We start from the raw sequence: 20,232 nt of genomic DNA, 5'->3' as shown, positions 1-20,232 counted from the left end.
TATTAGGAAGGTGTTCCTAATGTGTTGTACACTCTGTGTATATTGTATTGTTGGGGAAGATTGGCCCATGTTATTGGCAGCTTCACCACAGGTCACATTTGATGTGATCAAGGTAATTGTTTCTCATTCATATATATATTGTTTGTGTGTTTTCTCAGATTTCTCTTTGGAAGCAACAATAATAGTATTCATAATTAACATACAAATATAGTCCAAACTACATGTTTGTTCTGGCATGGTGAGGGGTTTCTGGAGTAAAATTATTTTAAAAAAGACCCAAATGTCAATGCAAAGCAGAAGAAAAGCGGAGACCAACTCTTAATGCCCCTAAAAGATGAATTATCCCTAGGAAGCTGACACAGTGTCTATGGAAACCTCCATCAAAAGAACTGTCATCAAAAGGGAATGGGTTGATAGGACAGAGAGACAGCTGAGCTGAGGGATAGTTATGGTTCACCCAGAGTGTGTCATCATGTGACCAGACCTCCCACAGCGTGTGAACAGAGGAGAGGAGAGCGTGAAAGCCTTCAGCAAAGTCAGAGCTCTGATAACAAGGATGGCGTGACAGGCAGAAAGAGCAGGATGTCACTCCCAGTAGATGTCTCTCTTCACTAACTAAATGACAAATCCTATCTTGTAACTTATTTCACAGGAAAAAAAACATGATCCAGAGAGTTCAACACTCTGGAGCATGTGTGTCTACCGGAATTGACTGGGCTTCCATGGGCCTACATGTTCTTAACCCCTAGAACTCGATATCCGCGCCCTATGTAAATCCAAGTACCATTAAAAAAAACTCCATAAAAATATGTCAATTTAAGCTTGAAATATCTGTTTTTTGGGGGATTTGATGCAACTCAATCCATCCATTTGCCGATGTCTCACTTCACAATGGTGTTTTGGGACTCGTCTGAAGTCGACACAGCCGATCTGCAAACTTTTGTCTGTAGCGTCCGAACAGTTTGGGCTACACACTAATATAACCCCTCTGTGGAAGGGTGAGACTCTCACGAATACATACATTTGCAAAAGGATGCCAACAGGCCTCACAAGACTCATCTGAAGGTCCCCCGGTACCATTTGAAAACATTTATGGAAGTATATAGTTGTTGTCGGAAGTTTACATACACTTAGGTTGGGGTCATTAATTAAAACTCGTTTTCAACCACTCCACAAATTTCTTGTTAACACACTATAGTTTTGGCAAGTCGGTTAGGACATCTACTTTGTGCATGACACAAGTCATTTTTCCAACAATTGTTTACAGACATAATATTTCAGTTATAATTCACTGTATCACAACTCCAGTGGGTCAGAAGTTTACATACACTAAGTTGACTGTGCCTTTAAACAGCTTGGAAAATTCCAGAAAATTATGTCATGGCTTTAGAAGCTAGGCTAATTGATAGGCTAATTGATATCATTTGAGTCAATTGGAGTTGGACCTGTGGATGTATTTCAAGGCCTACTTTCAAACTCAGTGTCTCTTTGTTTGACATCATGGGAAAATCAAAAGAAATCAGCCAAGTCCTCAGAAAAAAATTGTAGACCTCCACAAATCTGGTTCATTCATAGGAGCAATTTCCAAATGCAATGAAGGTACCACGTTCATCTGTACAAACAATAGTATGCAAGTATAAACACCGTGGGACCACTCAACCATCATACCGCTCAGGAAGGAGATGCGTTCTGTCTCCTAGAGATGAACGTACTTTGGTGTGAAAAGTGCAAATCAATCCCAGAACAACAGCAAAGGACCTTGTGAAGATGCTGGAAGAAGCAGGTACAAAAGTATCTATATCCACAGCAAAACGAGTCCGATATCGACATAACCTGAAAGGCCGCTCAGCAAGGAAGAAGCCACTGCTCCAAAACCGCCATAAAAAAGCAAGACTACGGTTTGCAATTGCACATGGGGACAAATATCATACTTTTTGGAGAAATGTTCTCTGGTCTGATGAAACAAAAATATAACTGTTTGGCCATAATGACCATGGTTATGTTTGGAGGAAAAAGGGGGAGGCTTGCAAGCCGAAGAACACCATCCCAACCGTGAAGCATGGGGGTGGCAGCATCATGTTGTGAGGGTGCTTTGCTGCAGGAGGGACTGGTGCACTTCACAAAATAGATGGCTTCATGAGGAAAGAAAATGATGTGGATAAATTGAAGCAACATCTCAAGACATTAGTCAGGAAGTTAAAGCTTGGTCGCAAATGTGTCTTCCAAATGGACAATGACTCCAAGCATACTTCCAAAGTTGTGGCAAAATGGCTTAAGGACAACAAAGTCAAGGTATTGGAGTGGCCATCGCAAAGCCCTGACCTCAACACTATAGACAATTTGTGGGCAGAACTGAAAAAGCATGTGTGAGCAAGGAGGCCTACAAACCTGACCCAGTTACACCAGCTCTGTCAGGAGGAATGGGCCAAAATTCACCCAACTTATTGTGGGAAGCTTGTGGAAGGCTAACCGACACGTTTGATCCAAGTTAAACAATTTAAAGGTAATGCTACCAAATACTAATTGAGTGTATGTAAACTTCTGACCCAATGGGAATGTAATGAAAGAAATATAAGCTGAAATAAATCATTCTCTCTACTATTGTTCTGACATTTCACATTCTTAAAATAAAGTGGTGATCCTAACTGACCTAAAACAGGGAATATTTACTAGGATTAAATGTCAGGAATTGTGAAGAACTGAGTTTAAATGTATTTGGCTAAGGTGTATGTAAACTTCCGACTTCAACTGTATATGCCGACTGTTTGAGTGACAACAATACATGTACATTTTTATATAATAACACATATTTCCTGATCTGTCTTATATCTCTCAGATGTAGGACAGACACTTCAGAACAAACTTCTTTTAGATTTTTGGGGGGGACCTATCTGTTCCATGTAGTGAATCTGTTATTCAATGCGTTTGTATGGGCTAATAGCAGTAAGGCCAAATACACACTATCGTTCAAAAGGGGTCACTTAAACATGTCCCTGTTTTTGAAAGAAAAGCACATTTCTTTGTCCATTAAAATAACGTCAAATTAATCAGAAATACAGTGTAGACATTATTCATGTTGTAAATGACTATTGTAGCTTGAAACGGCAAATCTTTTATGGAATATCTACATAGGTGTACGGAGGGCCATTATCAGCAACCATCACTCCTGTGTTCCAATGGCACGTTATGTTAGCTAATCCAAGTTTATCATTTTAAAAGGCTAATTGATCATTAGAAAACCTTTTTGCAATAATGTTAGCGCAGCTGAAAACTCTTGTTCTGATTAAAGAAGCAAAAAAACTGGCCTTCTTTAGACTAGTTGAGTATCTGGAGCATCAGCATTTGTGGATTCAATTACAGGCTCAAAATGGCCAGAAACCTTTTTCTGAAACTCGTCAGTCTATTCTTTTTCTGAGAAATGAAGGCTATTCCATGCAAGAAATTGCCAAGAAACTGAAGATCTCGTAAAACTCTGTGTACTACTCCCTTCACTGAACAGCTCAAAATGGCTCTAGCCAGAATAGAAAGGGGAGTGGGAGGCCCCCGTGCACAACTGAGCAAGAGGTCATTACATTAGAGTGTCTAGTTTGAGAAACAGATGCCTCACAAGTCCTCAACTGGCAGCTTCATTAAATAGTACCCCCAAAACGTCAACAGTGAAGAGGTGACTCCGGATGCTGGCCTTTTAGGCAGAGTTGCAAAGAAAAGCCATATCTCAGACTGGCCAATAAAAATAAAAGATTAAGATGGGCAATAGAACACAGACACTGGACAGAGCAACTCTGCCTTGAAGGCCAGCATCCCGGAGTCGCCTCTTCACAGGTTTTTCATTCAAATGCAGGAAATCTCTCTACACTCTACAATCTCTCTACACTCCATGGCAAAATGTGTAGAATTGCAGAAAATAACATTTAAAGCTGTAATATGTTAATCTTTGGACGACCCAACCAAATTCACATAGAAATGTCAAATTCACATAGAAATGTGAGTTACAGATCAAGAGAGGGGCACTAAAACTTTAGGCAAGGTGGGGGGGGGGGGCTCCCAACCAAATCTCACTTATTGCCCCTATAATCTTGCACAGTAGTAGTTCTCATAAGCCTAAATAGGAGAATTTAGTTTGAATATGTGTACTTCCCATAAGTCAATAAAAGCTGCATTGAGGCATCAATGATGGGCTTATACATTTATAAGCATCATATCTAACCTTTACTACATTTGCATGACTACAGTACATTTAAACATGGGAAATTGACAGTTCTGAAATGAATTATTTTGTCATTGTTTTAGAATAAATCTCAGAGTAACTTAGAATGAACAGATTTAGAAAACAAATGATAAGAAAGGAAGGAGTAGCCTAAAGGGTGACACACGACACATGACATTCAGGAGCCTTTAACAGCATGGAGTGGAGAACGGGTAACAGTATCCTGGTTATCATCTGTGCTTCTCAGAACATTACACACAAACTTATCTCATATCGTTCACTGTCTCTCCCCCAAACTATTTTGCTTGCTTTTTAAGAACATAAGATCCGAAACACTGCTACCTAGAACACTTCTGAAAATGAAGCTTTTCAATCATCAGGATTCTACAACTCTGCCTGCACTCTCCACCAATGTTATTCCAGTTCAAACTGAGAATTTAAGTACAGCTCTTTTGTGTAATTTCAGTGGAATTCCCCAGAGAGTTCATGAACAAAGTCCAAGATACATTTTCTCAGATTCTGTGGCATCAAGTCACTAACACCAGTCAGTTCTTAGTTCTGACTGATAAATCCCAGTTAACTCCAGGTGAATATATCCAGTTCGTGTAAGTACATTGACTACTTGGTGTTATGCCTCATTTAACTTGTAAAAAGGCAGGGTACAACCACAGATAACGTACATGACATACCACAGCATAGTTGCTGCCGCTACCTAAACACCATCTCTCATTCAGTTGGCAATAGCTGTGGAGATCGATAGTCTTCTAATAGTGCACAAAGCCCTTCATAGTTATCCAAAGATTATATGCTCATTATAATGTCCTTCAACATTGTCCTTCAATCCAAGATTCCAATCACAGCCCATGCAAGTCACATAACAGCACAGGTCTTGGCTTTGGTCTTCTGGAAGTCTGACACCACTGTGGGCAGGTCAGGTCTGCTGTGTGAGATCCTCTTGGTGCCCCTGGAGGATTTGTTGCATTTGACGTTCTTGTTGCTCTTGTTGACGCAGGCCAGCGTGGCCACGTGGAAGATGTCTCTGACGCTGTTCTCAGACTGCAGGGATGAACACTCGATGTAGGGAGCACTGATCTGCTTGGCCATGTTGGAGCCCTGAGTTGGAGAGAGAGAGAGAATAACACAAAGATATCAGTCTGGAGAGCTGTCTAGTACGAATTGTTCCCAACACTTTTAACACGTGATTATGTTTAAGCTCATGATTTTAAATCAAATGTAGAAAGACACGACACCCACCTGATCATAGGACACTGGCGTATGTCCACTGTTAGATTTGGTAAAGAGGTCTGTGCGGAGGTCTGATTTGCATCCCACCAGCAGCATCTTGGTGTTGGGACAGAATTCCTGAATCTCTCCTTTCCACTATATGGGTGAAAGAAAAGGGAGAGATCAACATTAGTCTAGAATTTGAACCCTATGGAGGGGGATGAAAGAGAGAAAAAACCTGGTGATTATGCTCTATCCAGAGGAAGGATCACTCCCCCTCTCACTGGACCACACTCCTCTCAGCTGGCACAATACGGAGCCTAAGTGACATCCCAGGTCAAAGGTCACTGAGTCACACAATGGCCATGTCTTGGAGACCACATGTGAACAAGGCCTGTTAGACTACTTCTGAGCCTCACGTGAGTTTGTTTTCACAATCCTCCCCCGCTCTCATTGGTGCTGCCCTAGTATTAGACCCCTCTCCCATTGATACAGCCTTAGTTTTCAGCAGAATAGGGATTTTCAAAGGCCACTTCCTCCAGAAACACAAATGGAGACCTTTTCAGAAAGGGTCATGGGTCAAGGGGACTGAGTGAAAATGCCATTGGGACAGGCCACTATAGCTTCACGGACAAGAGTAGGCTATATCACCACATAACACTCACCTTCTTCAGTACACTGTCCAGGGTGTCTGGTCTGCTGATGTCAAAACAGATGAGGACTGCATCAGCATCAGGGTAGGAGAGAGGCCTCACATTGTCATAGTATGCAGAGCCTGCAAAAAAACATCACCATGTTGTTGTCAAGTGAAAGTGGATCTATGTGGTAAGTGAGTCACAGTTCTTCCTCAAATCCCTGCAACTTACTGTAAGTTAACAAACATTTCCCATTCCACAGATGCATTGACTCAAACAATGACAAGGTTATTTGCAGAGCAGGGTCAGATTGCAGTGGTTTCCATTCCAAACAGGATAAGTGAAAATTATTTTATAACATAAACTTGTGACATACATAGTGTACACTAAACATCTTAAACATAACTCTATGGCAGTGATAATTTTGGGCCCTTTTAGTCAACTAAATGTTCTCTCACTTTAGTCACATTACATTTGTATTGCCTCATTAACCTATAGTAAACATGTATCACTGACTTCCATGTGCATAATCAGCCTAGATGGATATTGTATATCACATACAAGACAAAACTACAACACACAAGCAGAGAGAGAGAGAGAGAGAGAGAGAGAGAGAGAGAGAGAGAGAGAGAGAGAGAGAGAGAGAGAGAGAGAGAGAGAGAGAGAGACAAAAAACACAATCCACAAATTATTGACAAAGTAGTATGGGTTGAACTCAGTCACGTCATTGCCATTGTTATCAACGTTCCACAGAAGCAGCAGCCACATTGATGTCCAAAAGTACAACGGGGGCTAATGACTTTGACTGTTTCGCCGAGTGATGTAGTCGAGTCACTACACCTCAAGTCCGAATGAAGTCCACTGTGCTCGAGTCCAAGTCACCAATAGTCGAGTCACTACACCTCAAGTCCGAATGAAGTCCACTGTGCTCGAGTCCAAGTCACCAATAGTCGAGTCACTACACCTCAAGTCCGAATGAAGTCCACTGTGCTCGAGTCCAAGTCACCAATAGTCGAGTCACTACACCTCAAGTCCGAATGAAGTCCACTGTGCTCGAGTCCAAGTCACCAATAGTCGAGTCACGAGTCCCTTTGGCTCGAGTCCTGGTCCAAGTCCTCAAGTCTGAGTCACTGTGTCCACTTTAACTCAAAATAAAGTTAGATATAGCATAATGGCAAGACAAATTTAGTCAATAAATTGTTTTCTATCCCTTTTCCTTTCTTTCCAAATGTTTGCATATGTTTGCATATAGGTACCTGTAATGTTACCAGGGCCACGTTCAGTTGGAAAAACGTTATTGGACGTTGCAGAAAAAAATCCCTGAATAGAGCCGACGTTATTCCTTATTCAACATGTCAGAGAGGTATGTTTGTTCTACACTGAACAAACATATAAACTCAACATACAACAATTTTAAAGATTTGACTGAGTTACAGTTCATATAAGGAAATCAGTCAATTGAAATAAATAAATTAGGCCCTACTCTATGGATTTCACATGACTGAAAATACAGATATGCATCTTTTGGTCACAGACACCTTTAAAAAAAATTAGGGGAATGGATCAGAGAACCAGTCAGTATCTGGTGTAACATGTCTGGTGAGTATGCAGGCCATAGAAGTTCTGGGACATTTTCAGCTTCCAGGAATTGTGTAGAGATCCTTGCGACATGGGGCTGTGCATTATCATGCTGAAATGTGAGGTGATGGCGGTGAATGAATGGCACGACATGGCACGACATGGGCCTCAGGATCAAAAATGCAATTGTGTTTGTTGTACGTAGATAAATGTCTGCCCATACCATAACCCCACTGCCACCATGGGGCACTCTGTTCAAAACGTTGACATCAGCAAACCGCTCGGCACACACAATGCCATACATGCTGTCTGCCATCTGCTCACTGAAATCGGTTACGACGCCGAACTGCAGTCAGGTCAAGACTCTGGTGAGGACGACGAGCACGCAGATGAGCTTCCCTGAGACAGTTTCTGACAGTTTATGCAGAAATTCTCAGTTTGTGCAAACCCAGTTTCATCAGATCCCGCAGGTGAAGAACCCAAATGTGGAGGGCATGGGCTGGCATGGTTACACATAGTCTGCGGTAGAGGCCAGTTGGACGTACTGCCAAATTTTCTAAAACTACTTTTGGAGGCGGCTTATGGTAGAGAAATTAACATTCAATTCTCTGGCAACAATCAAAACTGCACATTTTAGAGTGGCCTTTTATTGTCCCCAACACAAGGTGCCTGTAGAATATTCATGCTGTTAAATCAGTTTCTTGATATGCCACACCTGTCAAGTGGATGGATTATCTTGGCAAGGGAGAAATACTCACTAACACGGATGTAAACAAATTTGTGCACAACTTTTGCCAGAAATAAGCTTTTTGTGAGCATGAAACATTTCTGGCATTGTTTATTTCAGCTCATGAAACATGGGACTAACACTTTACACATTGAGTTTATATTTTTATTTAGTATACATAACCTGTTTATCTGAACGTTCCAAAATGTTTCGTCCTGCTGAACAAGTTGTGGCCTAAACAAATGGTTAATGGTCCGGTCTGCAAGTAGCCTGGTTTTAGAACGGCCCTCAATATGCTTTATAAAAGTAAAATATGGCCCGCCTATGCAAAATATAAAGAAAAAAACGTAGCGCCGTTATTATGGGTCATGTCCTTTGAACAGTAGCCAAAGGTGTCAGAGTCTATCTAGAGGATAGCGAAAGGAGTCACTCCATCCGAGAACGGAACAAAAATCCTGTTATAAAACAAACACAAAACAAGATACGAACTCCAACACACGAAAGACAATCACGCACAAAACAGAAAGGGAAACCAGAGGGTTAAATAAGGAACATAATTCATGAGATGGGAACCAGGTGTGTAAAACAGACAAAACAAAAGGAAAGCCGGTGACGTCGACCGCCGAACACCGCCCAAACAAGGAGAGGGAACAACTTCGGGGGAAGTCGTGACAAAAGGGCTAGATTCAAGATGTTTTCTCTATAGAAAAGAGGGAGACTTGGCTGCAGAACCTGTATATGAAATGCAGTGGGAGGGTTGAGCGAGACTACAAATTCCAAGTCAGACTACTTTTCTATAGCCTACTCAACAGAGAGAAAAACACAGCGAGACTGTTGTTTTACTATTAAACTCAATGCTGCTATTGTTATTAATTTTGAAAATCAGCTTGTGTCAAAGGGTAGCTAACTAGAAGACTGGAGTCGCCTGCGCAATATGTATAATCGGAGGCGGAGACGGGGGGACCCTGTCTGCACACATTCATCACCTGCTCCCCCGCAGGTCACCAGCTGACGTAGGCTGTGTTTGTCAGGTGTGACGAGTCCTTCCCACTGAACAGAACTGTGCTGTGCATCTGTGCTGCTAATATTAATTATGCTTAACACTGAAACACTCTCAATCTCTCCAAAAACTCTTGTCCAGTCCACTTAGTAGTCCAATTTTAGTCACAGAGATAATTTAGTTATAGTTTTTTCTTGGGTATATTTAGTCAGCTATAGTCTCGTTAATTGGCACTGAAAAAATCGTTTTTCGAATATTTTAGTCACTATTTTTGTTGACGACATTAACACTGCTGTACGGTGACCTCAGTGTTTTCTTTGGTAGTAGTGGGTGTACTATGGAATCCAGAGAAGCCTTGGGGCCGTTATGTGGTGGACTGGGTCACGTTGCATCCAGGTAAAGACACCAAACCAACACCAATGTCAGGAAACTCCCCTCTGTGAGAAATGGGGAGGATTTTCTAGTTTCCCAAGGTACAGTGGACTACAGTGGGAGGGGTCTTCCCTCACCCACGTTAAATACTGTTTAAATACTGTCTTTAATCCCTACTGTCTAGGAAGGAAACCATCATATCTCACACATACTTCAAACAGCGTGTGTGCTTTCCAGAATCCTTGGGATGTCCCTACCCCATTGAGGTTGAAATGTAAAATGGTTATGGTTAGGGTTATGGTTAGGTAAGGGTTATGGTTATGGTTATGTTACGGTTAGCATAGGGATTAAGGTTAGGGTTTAGGGTAGGGATGTTCCAAGGATTTCGGATGTCATAGACCTTTCAAACAGTCTCCATTGTAGGAAACAGTTCCTCATTCTGAAGAGATATTTGTGTCATTCTCTATAAGCTCCATGCCAAAGGGACTTTACTTTAGAATACAAAGCAGTGTAGAATAACTTGGTTCTTGAATCGTGCCATTGAATTCTAAAGAATGTAGCGGCAATTATGCTATTTCACATCATGACAAGAAATCATAACAATCCCTCAAAACCGGATCCACTACTTCTGAAGCTGGCTTTACAACGAACGACCCCACCCAAACCAGAAATATGTTTTGATTCACAAATGGAATCCAGATGATCTCAATGTGGACCAGTATAAGGACTAAAACACCAATGACACCATCACCATCTGTCTTTTTTAAATTGAACTTTTAATTTACCTAAACACAATTATACCCAGTTTGAATTCTCAGGAGTAAACTTCTATACAAGTGGGCCCATTTGGATATTTGAGTAGAATGCCTATGAAGCATAAGCTGTGGTCTGACACAGACTACAACTTCCCTGAATGATTTTCACAAACAAATCCACACCAGCAGATGTAAACAATTCTGAAATAGTTTCATGTATTGCGAAGCAGATCCTGTAGGTTTAACAAACAGTCACAAGATCCCTATTTTCATAGCCTATACTTCAAGTCTTATAAACGGCTCGACCAGGATGCGTGAGAGATGTGGAATGTCTACCTTCTGGTATGAATGATTTTCTATGGAAACATTCAAATGGTGTTGTAGGATTGAGCTGATGGAAATGGGGGATTTACAGTTACACAGTAACCTACTACACAGACTGTTAGAAATGGGCATTTCAGAGCTGGAGGAAAGTATACAAAGAGATACTGTTGTATCTGTCACTGTGAGACAAATAATGAACACTGTAACAATGGCAATCAACGTAACGAAGACACCTCTCGTCATTCAACATACGGCTTATCTATCAGTGAGGTGGGTTAGGGGGGATATACTTTAGTACCTATCTAATAGAACAATGTCTTCGGAAAGTATTCAGACCCCTTGACTTTTTCCACATTTTGTTAAGTTACAGCCTTACTCCAAAACGGATAAAACTTTTTCCTCAGCAATCTATACACAACACCCCATAATGACAAACCGAAAACAGAAATTCCTTATTTACATAAGTAATATATGCCATTTAGCAGACCCTTTTATCCAAAGCGAATTACAGTCACATACATTCTACGTATGGGTGTTCAGACCCTTTGCTATGAGACTCGAAATTGAGCTCAGGTGCATCCTGTTTCCATTGATCATCCTTGAGATGTTTCTACAACTTGATTGGAGTCCACCTGTGGTAAATTCACCTGTTTACACAAGGTCCCACAGTTGACAGCGCATTGTCAGAGTAAAAACCAAGCCATGAGGTCGAAGGAATTGTCTGCAGAGCTCCGAGACAGGATTGTGTCAAGGCACAGATCTGGGGAAGATTACCAAAAAATGTCTGCAGCATTGAAGGTCCCCAAAAACACAGTGGCCTCCATCATTCTTAAATGGAAGAAGTTTGGAACCTCCAGGACTCTTCCTAGAACTGGCCGCCTGGCCAAACTGAGCAATCGGGGGAGAAGGGCCTCGGTCAGGGAGGTGACAAAGAACCCGATGGTCACTCTGAAAAAAGCTCCAGAGTTCCTCTGTGGAGATGGGAGAACCTTCAAGAAGGATAACCCTCTCTGATGCACTCCACCAATCAGGTTTTTATAGTACAGTGGTCAGACGGAAGCCACTCCTCAGTAAAAGGCACATGAGAGCCAATTTAGAGTTTGCCAAAAGGCACCTAAAGGACTCAGACCATGAGAAACAAGATTCTCTGGTATAATGAAACCAAGATGGCCTGAATGCCAAGCATCACATCTGGAAGAAACCTGGCACCATTTTTACGGTGAAAAATGGTGGTGGCAGCAACATGCTGTGGGGAAAAAAGAGACTAATAGCCTAGTCAATGTCAAAGCAGTAACTGACGAAACGTCACACTCCATAGTAATCTAAATTGTGATTTTTTTCAGCGGCAGGGACTGGGAGACTAGTCAGGATTGAGGGAAAGACGAATGGAGCAAAGTACAGAGAGATCCTTGATGAAAACCTGCTCAGAGTACTCAGGACCTCAGACTGGGAACAAGGTTCACCTTCCAACAGGACAGCAACCCTAAACACACAGCCAAGACAACGCAAGAGTGGCTCCTGGACAAGTCTCTGAAGGTCCTTTAGTGGCCCAGTCAGAGCCAGAACCCGATCAAACATCTCTGGAGAGAAAGAAAAATAGCTGTGCAGCGACGCTTAAATAGCTGTGCAGCGACGCTCCCCATCCAACCTGATAGAGTTTGAGAGGATCTGCAGAGAATGGGAGAAACTCCCCAAATACAGGTGTGCCAAGCTTGTAGCATCATGCAAGACTCGAGGCAGTGATCACTGCCAAAGGTGCTTCCACAAAGTACTAAGTAAAGAGTCGGAATACTTATGTAAAAATGTAAGTGTGATATTTCAGTTGGTTTATTTTTAATACATTTGCAAAAATGTATGAAAAGGGTCCATGGTATTTGTTTAACTATTTAACCAACAATTTAGCAGTCTTATGGCATGGGGGTAGAAGCTGTCCTTTTGGTTCCAGACTTGGTGCAATGGCAGCACTTGTCATGCGATTGCAGATTGAACAATCCATAACTTGAGTGGCTGGAGTCTTTGACCATTTTTAGGGCCTTCCTCTGACACCACCTGGCATATAGGTCCTGGATGGCAGGGAGCTCGGCCCGAGTGATGTACTAGGCCATATTATTACCCTCTGTAGCACCTTGTGGATGGATGCCATGCAGTTCCCATACCAAGCGGTGATGCAGCCAGTCAAGATGCAGCTGTTGAACTTTTTGAGGATCTGAAGGGCCATGCCAAATCTTTTCAGCCTCTTGAAGGGGAAGAGGCGTTGTCGCGCCCTATTCACGACTGTGTTGGTGTGTGTGGACCATGATAGATCCTTCGAGGAACTTGAAGCTCTTGACCCGCTCCACTGCAGTCCCATCAATGTGAAAGGGGATGTGCTCGGCCCTCCGTTTCCTGTCATCTATGATCAGCTCCTTTGTCTAGCTGACTTTAAAGGAGAGGTTGTTCCTCCGGCACCACAATGCAAGGTCTCTGACCTCCCTTTAGGCTGTCTCATCGTCGTTGGGGATCAGGCCTACCACCGTCATGTCATCAGCAAACTTAATGAGGCTGCTGCTTGCATGTAGGTTGGGTCGCGACAGTCAATTACTGGAAGTGTTGCTTGAACAATATTCCCTTTCAAAAGTGAGACAGGATTTATTTCTATATAAGAAACCAATCTTTACCTGCAACTTTTTAGTCAGTTTATCAATGTGTGTTTTAAAACCTCTTCGGGATTGGTATCCCTTTCACTGGACGGTGCAGCTAACGTTAGGCTAATGCGATTAGCATGAGGTTATAAGTAACAAGACCATTTCCCAGGACATAGACATACCTGATATTGTCAGAAAGCTTAAATTCTTGTTAATCTAACTGCACTGTCCAATTAACAGTAGCTATAACAGTGAAAGAATGCCATGCTATTGTTTGAGGAGAGTGCACAATATTGAACATGGAAAGTAATTAATAAACAAATTAGGCACATTTGGGCAGTCTTGATACAACATTTTGAACAGAAATGCAATGGTTGATTGAATCAGTCTAAAATGTTGCACATACACTGATGCCATTTAGTGGGCAAAATCTAATTTGCACCTGGGCTGGAATAATACATTATGGCCTTTCTCTTGCATTCCAAAGATGATGGTACAAAAGAATGCAAACGAACGGTTGTTTCTTTCTTTGTATTATCTTTTACCAGATCTATTGTGTTATATTCTCCTACATTCCTTTCACATTTCCAAAAACTTCAAAGTGTTTTCTTTCAAATGGTACCACGAATATGCATAACCTTGCTTTGGGGGCTGAGCTACAAGCAGTTAGATTTGGTATGTCATTTTAGGCGAAAATTGAAAAGAAGGGGGTAATCCTTAAGAGGACAAAGGACAGTTTATCATCAATCCAAATACCTAGACACATATAATTGGGGACTAGTTCATTCTGGGCTCCTCTCAAGGTACAGATACACAGGTCTTGATTTTATCACCATTTAGCACTAATTTAAGATTGCTGAGCAATTACTGAACTGAATCAAAGCCAAGCTGAAGATCGTGAATGACCTGTTACAGTGAGGGGGCACAGGAATAAATAACTGGGTCATCCGCATAGAGATGTAAGCCCCAGTTATTATTATTCAGGGACAGACCGACATTATTATTGTAAAGAGTGAACAGTAAAGGGCCTAGAATTGAGCCTTGTGGAACTCCTTTAGTTTTGTTAAGAACATTTGACTGAACTCCATCAGCAGATATACATTGACTTCTGTCGTGCAGATAATATACTTTTTTCTTATAAGTGTCCAGATTAGTGTCCCACTCCTTGAAAGCGGCAGCACTAGCCTTTAGCTCAGTGCGTATGTTGCCTGTAATCCATGGCTTCTGTTTGGGGTATGTATGTACGGTCACTGTGGGGACGACATCGTCGATGCACTTATTCATTATGCTGGTGACTGATGTGGTAAACTCCTCAATGCCATCAGATAAATCCTAAAACACATTCCAGTCTGTGCTAGATAAACAGTCCTGTAGCTTAGCATCCGCTTCATCGGACCACTTCTGTATTGAGCGTGTCACTTGTACTTCTTGTTTAAGTTTTTGCTTGTAAACTAAAATTAGGAAGATAGAGTTATGGTCAGATTTGCCAAATGGAGGGCAAGGGAGAGCTTTGTATGCGTTTCTGTATGTGGAGTAAAGATGATCTACAGTTTTGTCTCCTGTAGTTGCACAGGTGACATGCTGGTAAAAATGAGTTAAAACTGATTTAAGTTTCCCTGCATTAAAATCACCGGCCACTAGGAGCGCCGCCTCTGGTTGAAAACTTTCTTGTTTGCTTATGGCCCTATACAGCTTGTTGAGTGCAGTCTTAGTTCCAGAATAGGTTTGTGGTGGTAAATAGACAGCTATGAAAAATATAGAAAACTCTCTTGGTAAATGCTATGGTCTACAGCATATTATGAGGTATTCTAACTCAGGTGAGCAGAACCTTGAGACTTTCTTAATATTAGAGATTGCACACCAGGTGTTGTTAACAAAGACACACACCTCCCACTTGAGTTTACCCATTGCTGCCGTTTGATCCTGCCATTGCATAGAAAAAAATAGCTAGATGTATATTATCCATGTCCTTGTTTAGCCATGATGCTGAGAAACAGGACATTACAGTTATTTAGGTCCATTTGATAGAGTAGTCTCGAACAGAGTTCATCCAGTTTGTTCTCCAGTGTATGTTAGTCCGCCAATAGAACATAGGGTAGAGGCGGATTGTTTATTCGCCAACGTAGTTTCGTCAAGGTGCCCGCACGTCGACCTCTCATATGCTGTCTTTTCCTTTTCCAAGTCTCTGGGATTAGGGCCTGGTCTGGGGTGAGCAGTATGTCCTGCCCCGGCGACTCATTGAAATAGAAATCTTCATCCAAATAGAGATTAGTGATCCCTGTTCTGATGTCTTTTTGGTCATAGGAAACAATGGCGGCAACATTATGTACAAAAAAAGTTAAGATCAGTGCACAAAAACACAAAATAGCCAGGAGCCAGTAAAACGTAAGCTATCCATTGCAGCGCCATATACAGTACTTGTGGTACTCCAATTTCCACATGAGACTCATTTGTGATAACAATAAACAACATTATCATATAGCTCAAAACGTGCCACGCTATCCACAAGGTTATCAAAACAATTCCAACAAATCAACATTATCACACCATCATGTTGTGACTAGAGAGGGGGCTGCCGGTTGAGTGGAAGTCCTTGGAGGTGTGTCATCCCTGGTGTATGTGGTGAGGTCTGGTTTGTGTGTGTGTAATGCAACCTTCCCTGGTGTATCCAAGGTGGTCCCTAACAGGAACAATAGATGAGTGTGTCAGTCAGCCCTGGTGTGTGTGGTGATCTCAGCTTTTCTTGAAGCTGTGGTGTAATCACTGAGTCGTGTCCTGGACAAACCCAAGGGATGCGCCACAATCAGCTGGAAGTCACAGAGCAGATGAGAGGCATCCCAGAACAGTCTCTCACTCTCCCCTTTTACACCACACTGCACAGAGGCAGCACAAAACACTCCCTCATCCCACCGCTACCCCCTTTCTAGACCCCCCTCTTCACCCTTCTACCCCTCTCCACCCTACAGAGGCAGCCCAAAGCACTCCCTCATCCCACCGCTACCCCCTCTCTAGACCCCCTCTCCACCCTACAGAGGCAGCCCAAAGCACTCCCTCATCCCACCGCTACCCCCTCTCTAGACCCCCTCTTCACCCTTCGACCCCTCTCCACCCTACAGAGGCAGCCCAAAGCACTCCCTCATCCCACCGCTACCCCCTCTCTACACCCCCCTCTCCACCCTACAGAGGCAGCCCAAAGCACTTCCTCATCCCACCGCTACCCCCTCTCTAGACCCCGCTCTTCACCCTTTGACCCCTCTCCACCCTACAGAGGCAGCCCAAAGCACTCCCTCATCCCACCGCTACCCCCTCTCTAGACCCCCTCTCCACCCTAAAGAGGCAGCCCAAAACACTCCCTCATCCCACCGCTACCCCCTCCCTAGACCCCCCTCTCCACCCTACAGAGGCAGCCCAAAGCACTACCTCACCCTTTACTAACCACTCTCCACCCCACTGGAGCCACACAATCACCCAGCCAGACTGGAGGGCTTTGAGGCTGTAGTATAGAAGGTAATTACCTCCAGACCTGGGGCTGGAAGGAGATCCCACAGGGACCTCTATATGGGATTCCTGTTGTGTGTCAGGCTGTGAGGGGGAGCGGCTTTATTAAACAAGTAATGCAAGCTCTCGGATTGAAAATCTGTGTATGTTGGCCAGGGGAAAATAAGTGTCTTGTTTTGTTACCGCCCTTTAGCGTCAGCTTTCCTCCTAATAGACAGCTGAAAGAATATATCACAAATCTACCCATATAGTAGCATACAAAACAGGCGCCAATGCAAGGTTTGCCATTACCTCGGAGTGCAGATGACAAAAATAAATGTCAGAAAGTAGCCTAATAGATGGTGATTTCCCAAAACGGATGTACAATTTTATACAGTCAACACCAGTGTCTGAGTTCCCACATTATCAGTCTTACAAGTTCAAGGGTGCGAGGGTGGGTGGTTTCAGATGTAGGCTACAGAATGCTGGTGGTGTACACAAGGTTTCCATAACTGTTATCTGACTCCCTATCTAACCCTCTCCCTCACATTCCAGAAAGGCAGCATCGGACTGTTCCCCTCAGAGTGAATGACAGTTACTGTAAAGCATATAATGTGGCCAGTACTGCATATCAGGATTTCATGCTCGTCTTCTGATGTCGAAAACTCTCGATTTTTCATGGTATTTAGTAGCTACAGCAGGAATGACAGTGACGCACGTTTTCAGAACGCGAATAATGCGCAAAGGGTCCTTCCTTACCTGAAGTGTCCCACAGACGGAGTTCAACTCTCTGCGTATCGATTTCAAAACTGGCCGTGTAGTTCTCAAACACAGTGGGAATGTAGCCCTACAAATGAAAGACAATATCCATTGTCAACATCAATGCAGTTTAGACATGTTAAAAAGTTGCGAGCTGATTGATAACGCGGAATTATCATGCCAATAAATAGAAAAATATGTCACATAAAACTCACCTCTGGAAAGGAATCTTTTGCAAACACATTTAGTAGAGCGGTTTTTCCACATTCACTATCCCCAACGACCACTATTTTGCATTTTATGCTTGGATTTAAATCCATTTTGGAACGGTGTGGGATATGGCTCGCCTTCTTTCCATAAAATATAAAGAAAAATGAAGTCCGGATCAATAGAAAATCCGAAGGTTGTATGATTCCCAAAATGTATGAGCGGACTGCATCAGTCAGCTGCGCAGAAGAATCTATTCTGAAATGAGAACGTCTCGACGGCACAGTAATTTAAAAATTGTCAAAATAGAAAACCTTTAAATAATTAACATGATCCCTTAGGAGAGTGAAATACTGTGAATTCCAAGGGTCGTAGCCAGTCCGGTATTCGAGAGCTCCAGACCAGTTATGAGACGCAACGGTCCACAGACAGTGTAAGTTTGAAGGAGTTTGAGGAGAGTCATTCCTATTTCAAGTCAGGGAGGGCGTTGCGCAAGTAAGCTATTTAGCCCATTTTGCATCAGACCAAGTCTCTCATGTATTTCAGATAAGAAGCTAACGCAGCTGCAGTGGTGGGAAAAGTACGCAAATGTCATACTTGAGTAAAAGTAAAGATACCTTAATAGGAAATGACGATATATACTAAAGTATCAAAAGTAAATGTAATTGCTAAAATACACTTAAGTACCAAAAGTAAAAGTATAAATGTTTTAAAATTACTTATATTAAGCAAACCAGACGGAACCATTTTGGTGTTTTTTATTTAAGGATAGCCAGAGGCACACTCCAAGACATAATTTACAAACGAAGCATTTGTGTTTAGTGAGTCTGCCAGATCCTAGGCAGTAGAGATGACCATGAATGTTCTCTTAAAAAAGCAGGTGTGAATTTGAGCATTTTCCTGTCATGCTCAGTTTAAAAAAATGTAATGGGTACTTTTGGGTGTCAGGGAATATGTATGGAGTAAAAAGTATATTATTGTCTTTAGGGATGTAGTAAAGTAAGAGTAAAAGTTGTCAAAAGTATAAATAGTGAAGTGAAGTTTAAAAAAATAATATTTTTTTAACAGTAAATCAAAGGATAATCTAAAATGTTAAAAAATAATATAATTTTTGGATCCTTTGGAACTTATAATGTATTCCTGTTAGTTTTATTTGTGTTCATTGGACTTTGAATGAGCTGTCTGGATTAGCCTCAATACTTTTATTTCTTTGCTTTGTATGTTTATAACCACTTTAAAGGGGTTGAAGGGTTGCACTTTCTTTCACTGACTGTAGTACTGAAGCCACTGTGATGTTTGCCTGCAATGCATATCAATAACCTTGAGAGTGATGAATACAGCTGAAGTTGTGCATGCCTGCTGAGAGAGGAGCGCCTCCCTCACTATGCTCCCATATTGTCCTGAAGCAAACACAACAGGAGACTCAGCAGACTCATCTTAATCCCGACCTGAAAGGAATTATAATCAGCGCTGGGGTATCTGTGGTAGCAGGTATTAAAGATGATATCTCTCCTTGAAGAAGTGCAACATGTAGGGCAAGTACAGTAGAGTACACTGTGTACAGTAGCTACATAATGCTATGTTATGCGTCCTTTATGATAATACAGTATCTCTAAATAACAAATATCACTCAATAACATTATTCAGGTGTGGTGATGGAGTGTTGCTGTATTAGCGAATGTATTAGCAAAGGGCCCGATGCTGTAATAGTTTCTTTCTATGGCGGTCTTCACTGTAAAGAAACATGGTCTTGCATAGTAATGGGGTGACTTCAAACACAGTCAGCTAGATAAGAGTGAGTTAAACTGTTTCTTTCTCTGAGGAAAGCTATGACTCAAGCTTCTTTCACACTCTGATTGCTTTTCTGTCATGCTACATAGTAGGCCTTGCCAAAAAATCAGAACCTTTCAATTACAGATTCTTGCAGTTTCTTCTTCCCCGAGAGCCTCCATTGTGGTCGGAACACATTCTGTGGAACACACAGGGATTCTGACACAGAATAGTCTTTGTTGTCATCTGTAACCTAGCTAGAAGGTGGCCGTTTGAGACAGCATCTCGGGGCCTACCAAGATAGAGGACACCATTGTAGTTTATGGAAACAATGGCTAACTCTCTCTCACTCTAATAACACAGATTCAGTGCAGTTTTAATGAGTCAAGCATTTACATATTGTTAGTCACATGGTACACTATATTTATAAAAGTTTGTGGACACCCCATCAAAATAATGTGTGTGCGTGTGTGTGTGCATATATTTGTGTGTGTGTGTCTGTGTGTGTTCGCGTGTATGCATATGTAGTGTATGTGAATCTGTATGGGTTTTGTGTGAGAGTGCAAATGTAGT

At 42.1% G+C, this 20,232-nt stretch overlaps 1 protein-coding gene across 1 annotated transcript; it reads right to left on the bottom strand.

Annotated features, from left to right (window-relative positions):
- Positions 1-4,171: 4,171 nt before the first annotated feature.
- LOC124042910 (rho-related GTP-binding protein RhoE-like) lies at positions 4,172-18,318 on the bottom strand. The gene is made up of 5 exons (XM_046361047.1): positions 17,898-18,318; positions 17,683-17,770; positions 6,097-6,206; positions 5,462-5,587; positions 4,172-5,320 (listed from the first exon to the last, which is right to left on the bottom strand). The coding sequence occupies exons 1-5, from the start codon at positions 18,000-18,002 to the stop codon at positions 5,078-5,080; spliced, it is 672 nt and encodes a 223-aa protein (XP_046217003.1). The 5' UTR covers positions 18,003-18,318; the 3' UTR covers positions 4,172-5,077.
- Positions 18,319-20,232: the final 1,914 nt, after the last annotated feature.

The sequence above is a fragment of the Oncorhynchus gorbuscha genome, linkage group LG09, assembly GCF_021184085.1.
Source record: "Oncorhynchus gorbuscha isolate QuinsamMale2020 ecotype Even-year linkage group LG09, OgorEven_v1.0, whole genome shotgun sequence".
NCBI classification, from domain to species: Eukaryota; Metazoa; Chordata; class Actinopteri; order Salmoniformes; family Salmonidae; genus Oncorhynchus; species Oncorhynchus gorbuscha.
This window is presented reverse-complemented; position numbering and strand designations above follow the sequence as displayed.

Bases quoted from the DNA above. Each gene is read 5' to 3' on its own strand.
- LOC124042910 (XM_046361047.1), bottom strand. From the start codon at position 18,002: ATGGATTTAAATCCAAGCATAAAATGCAAAATAGTGGTCGTTGGGGAT. The intron at 17,771-17,897 runs GTGAGTTTTATG...TTTCATTTGTAG, and splicing joins CAAAAGATTCCTTTCCAGAG to GGCTACATTCCCACTGTGTT. The intron at 5,321-5,461 runs GTGGGTGTCGTG...TCTCCAACTCAG, and splicing joins CGCCAGTGTCCTATGATCAG to GGCTCCAACATGGCCAAGCA.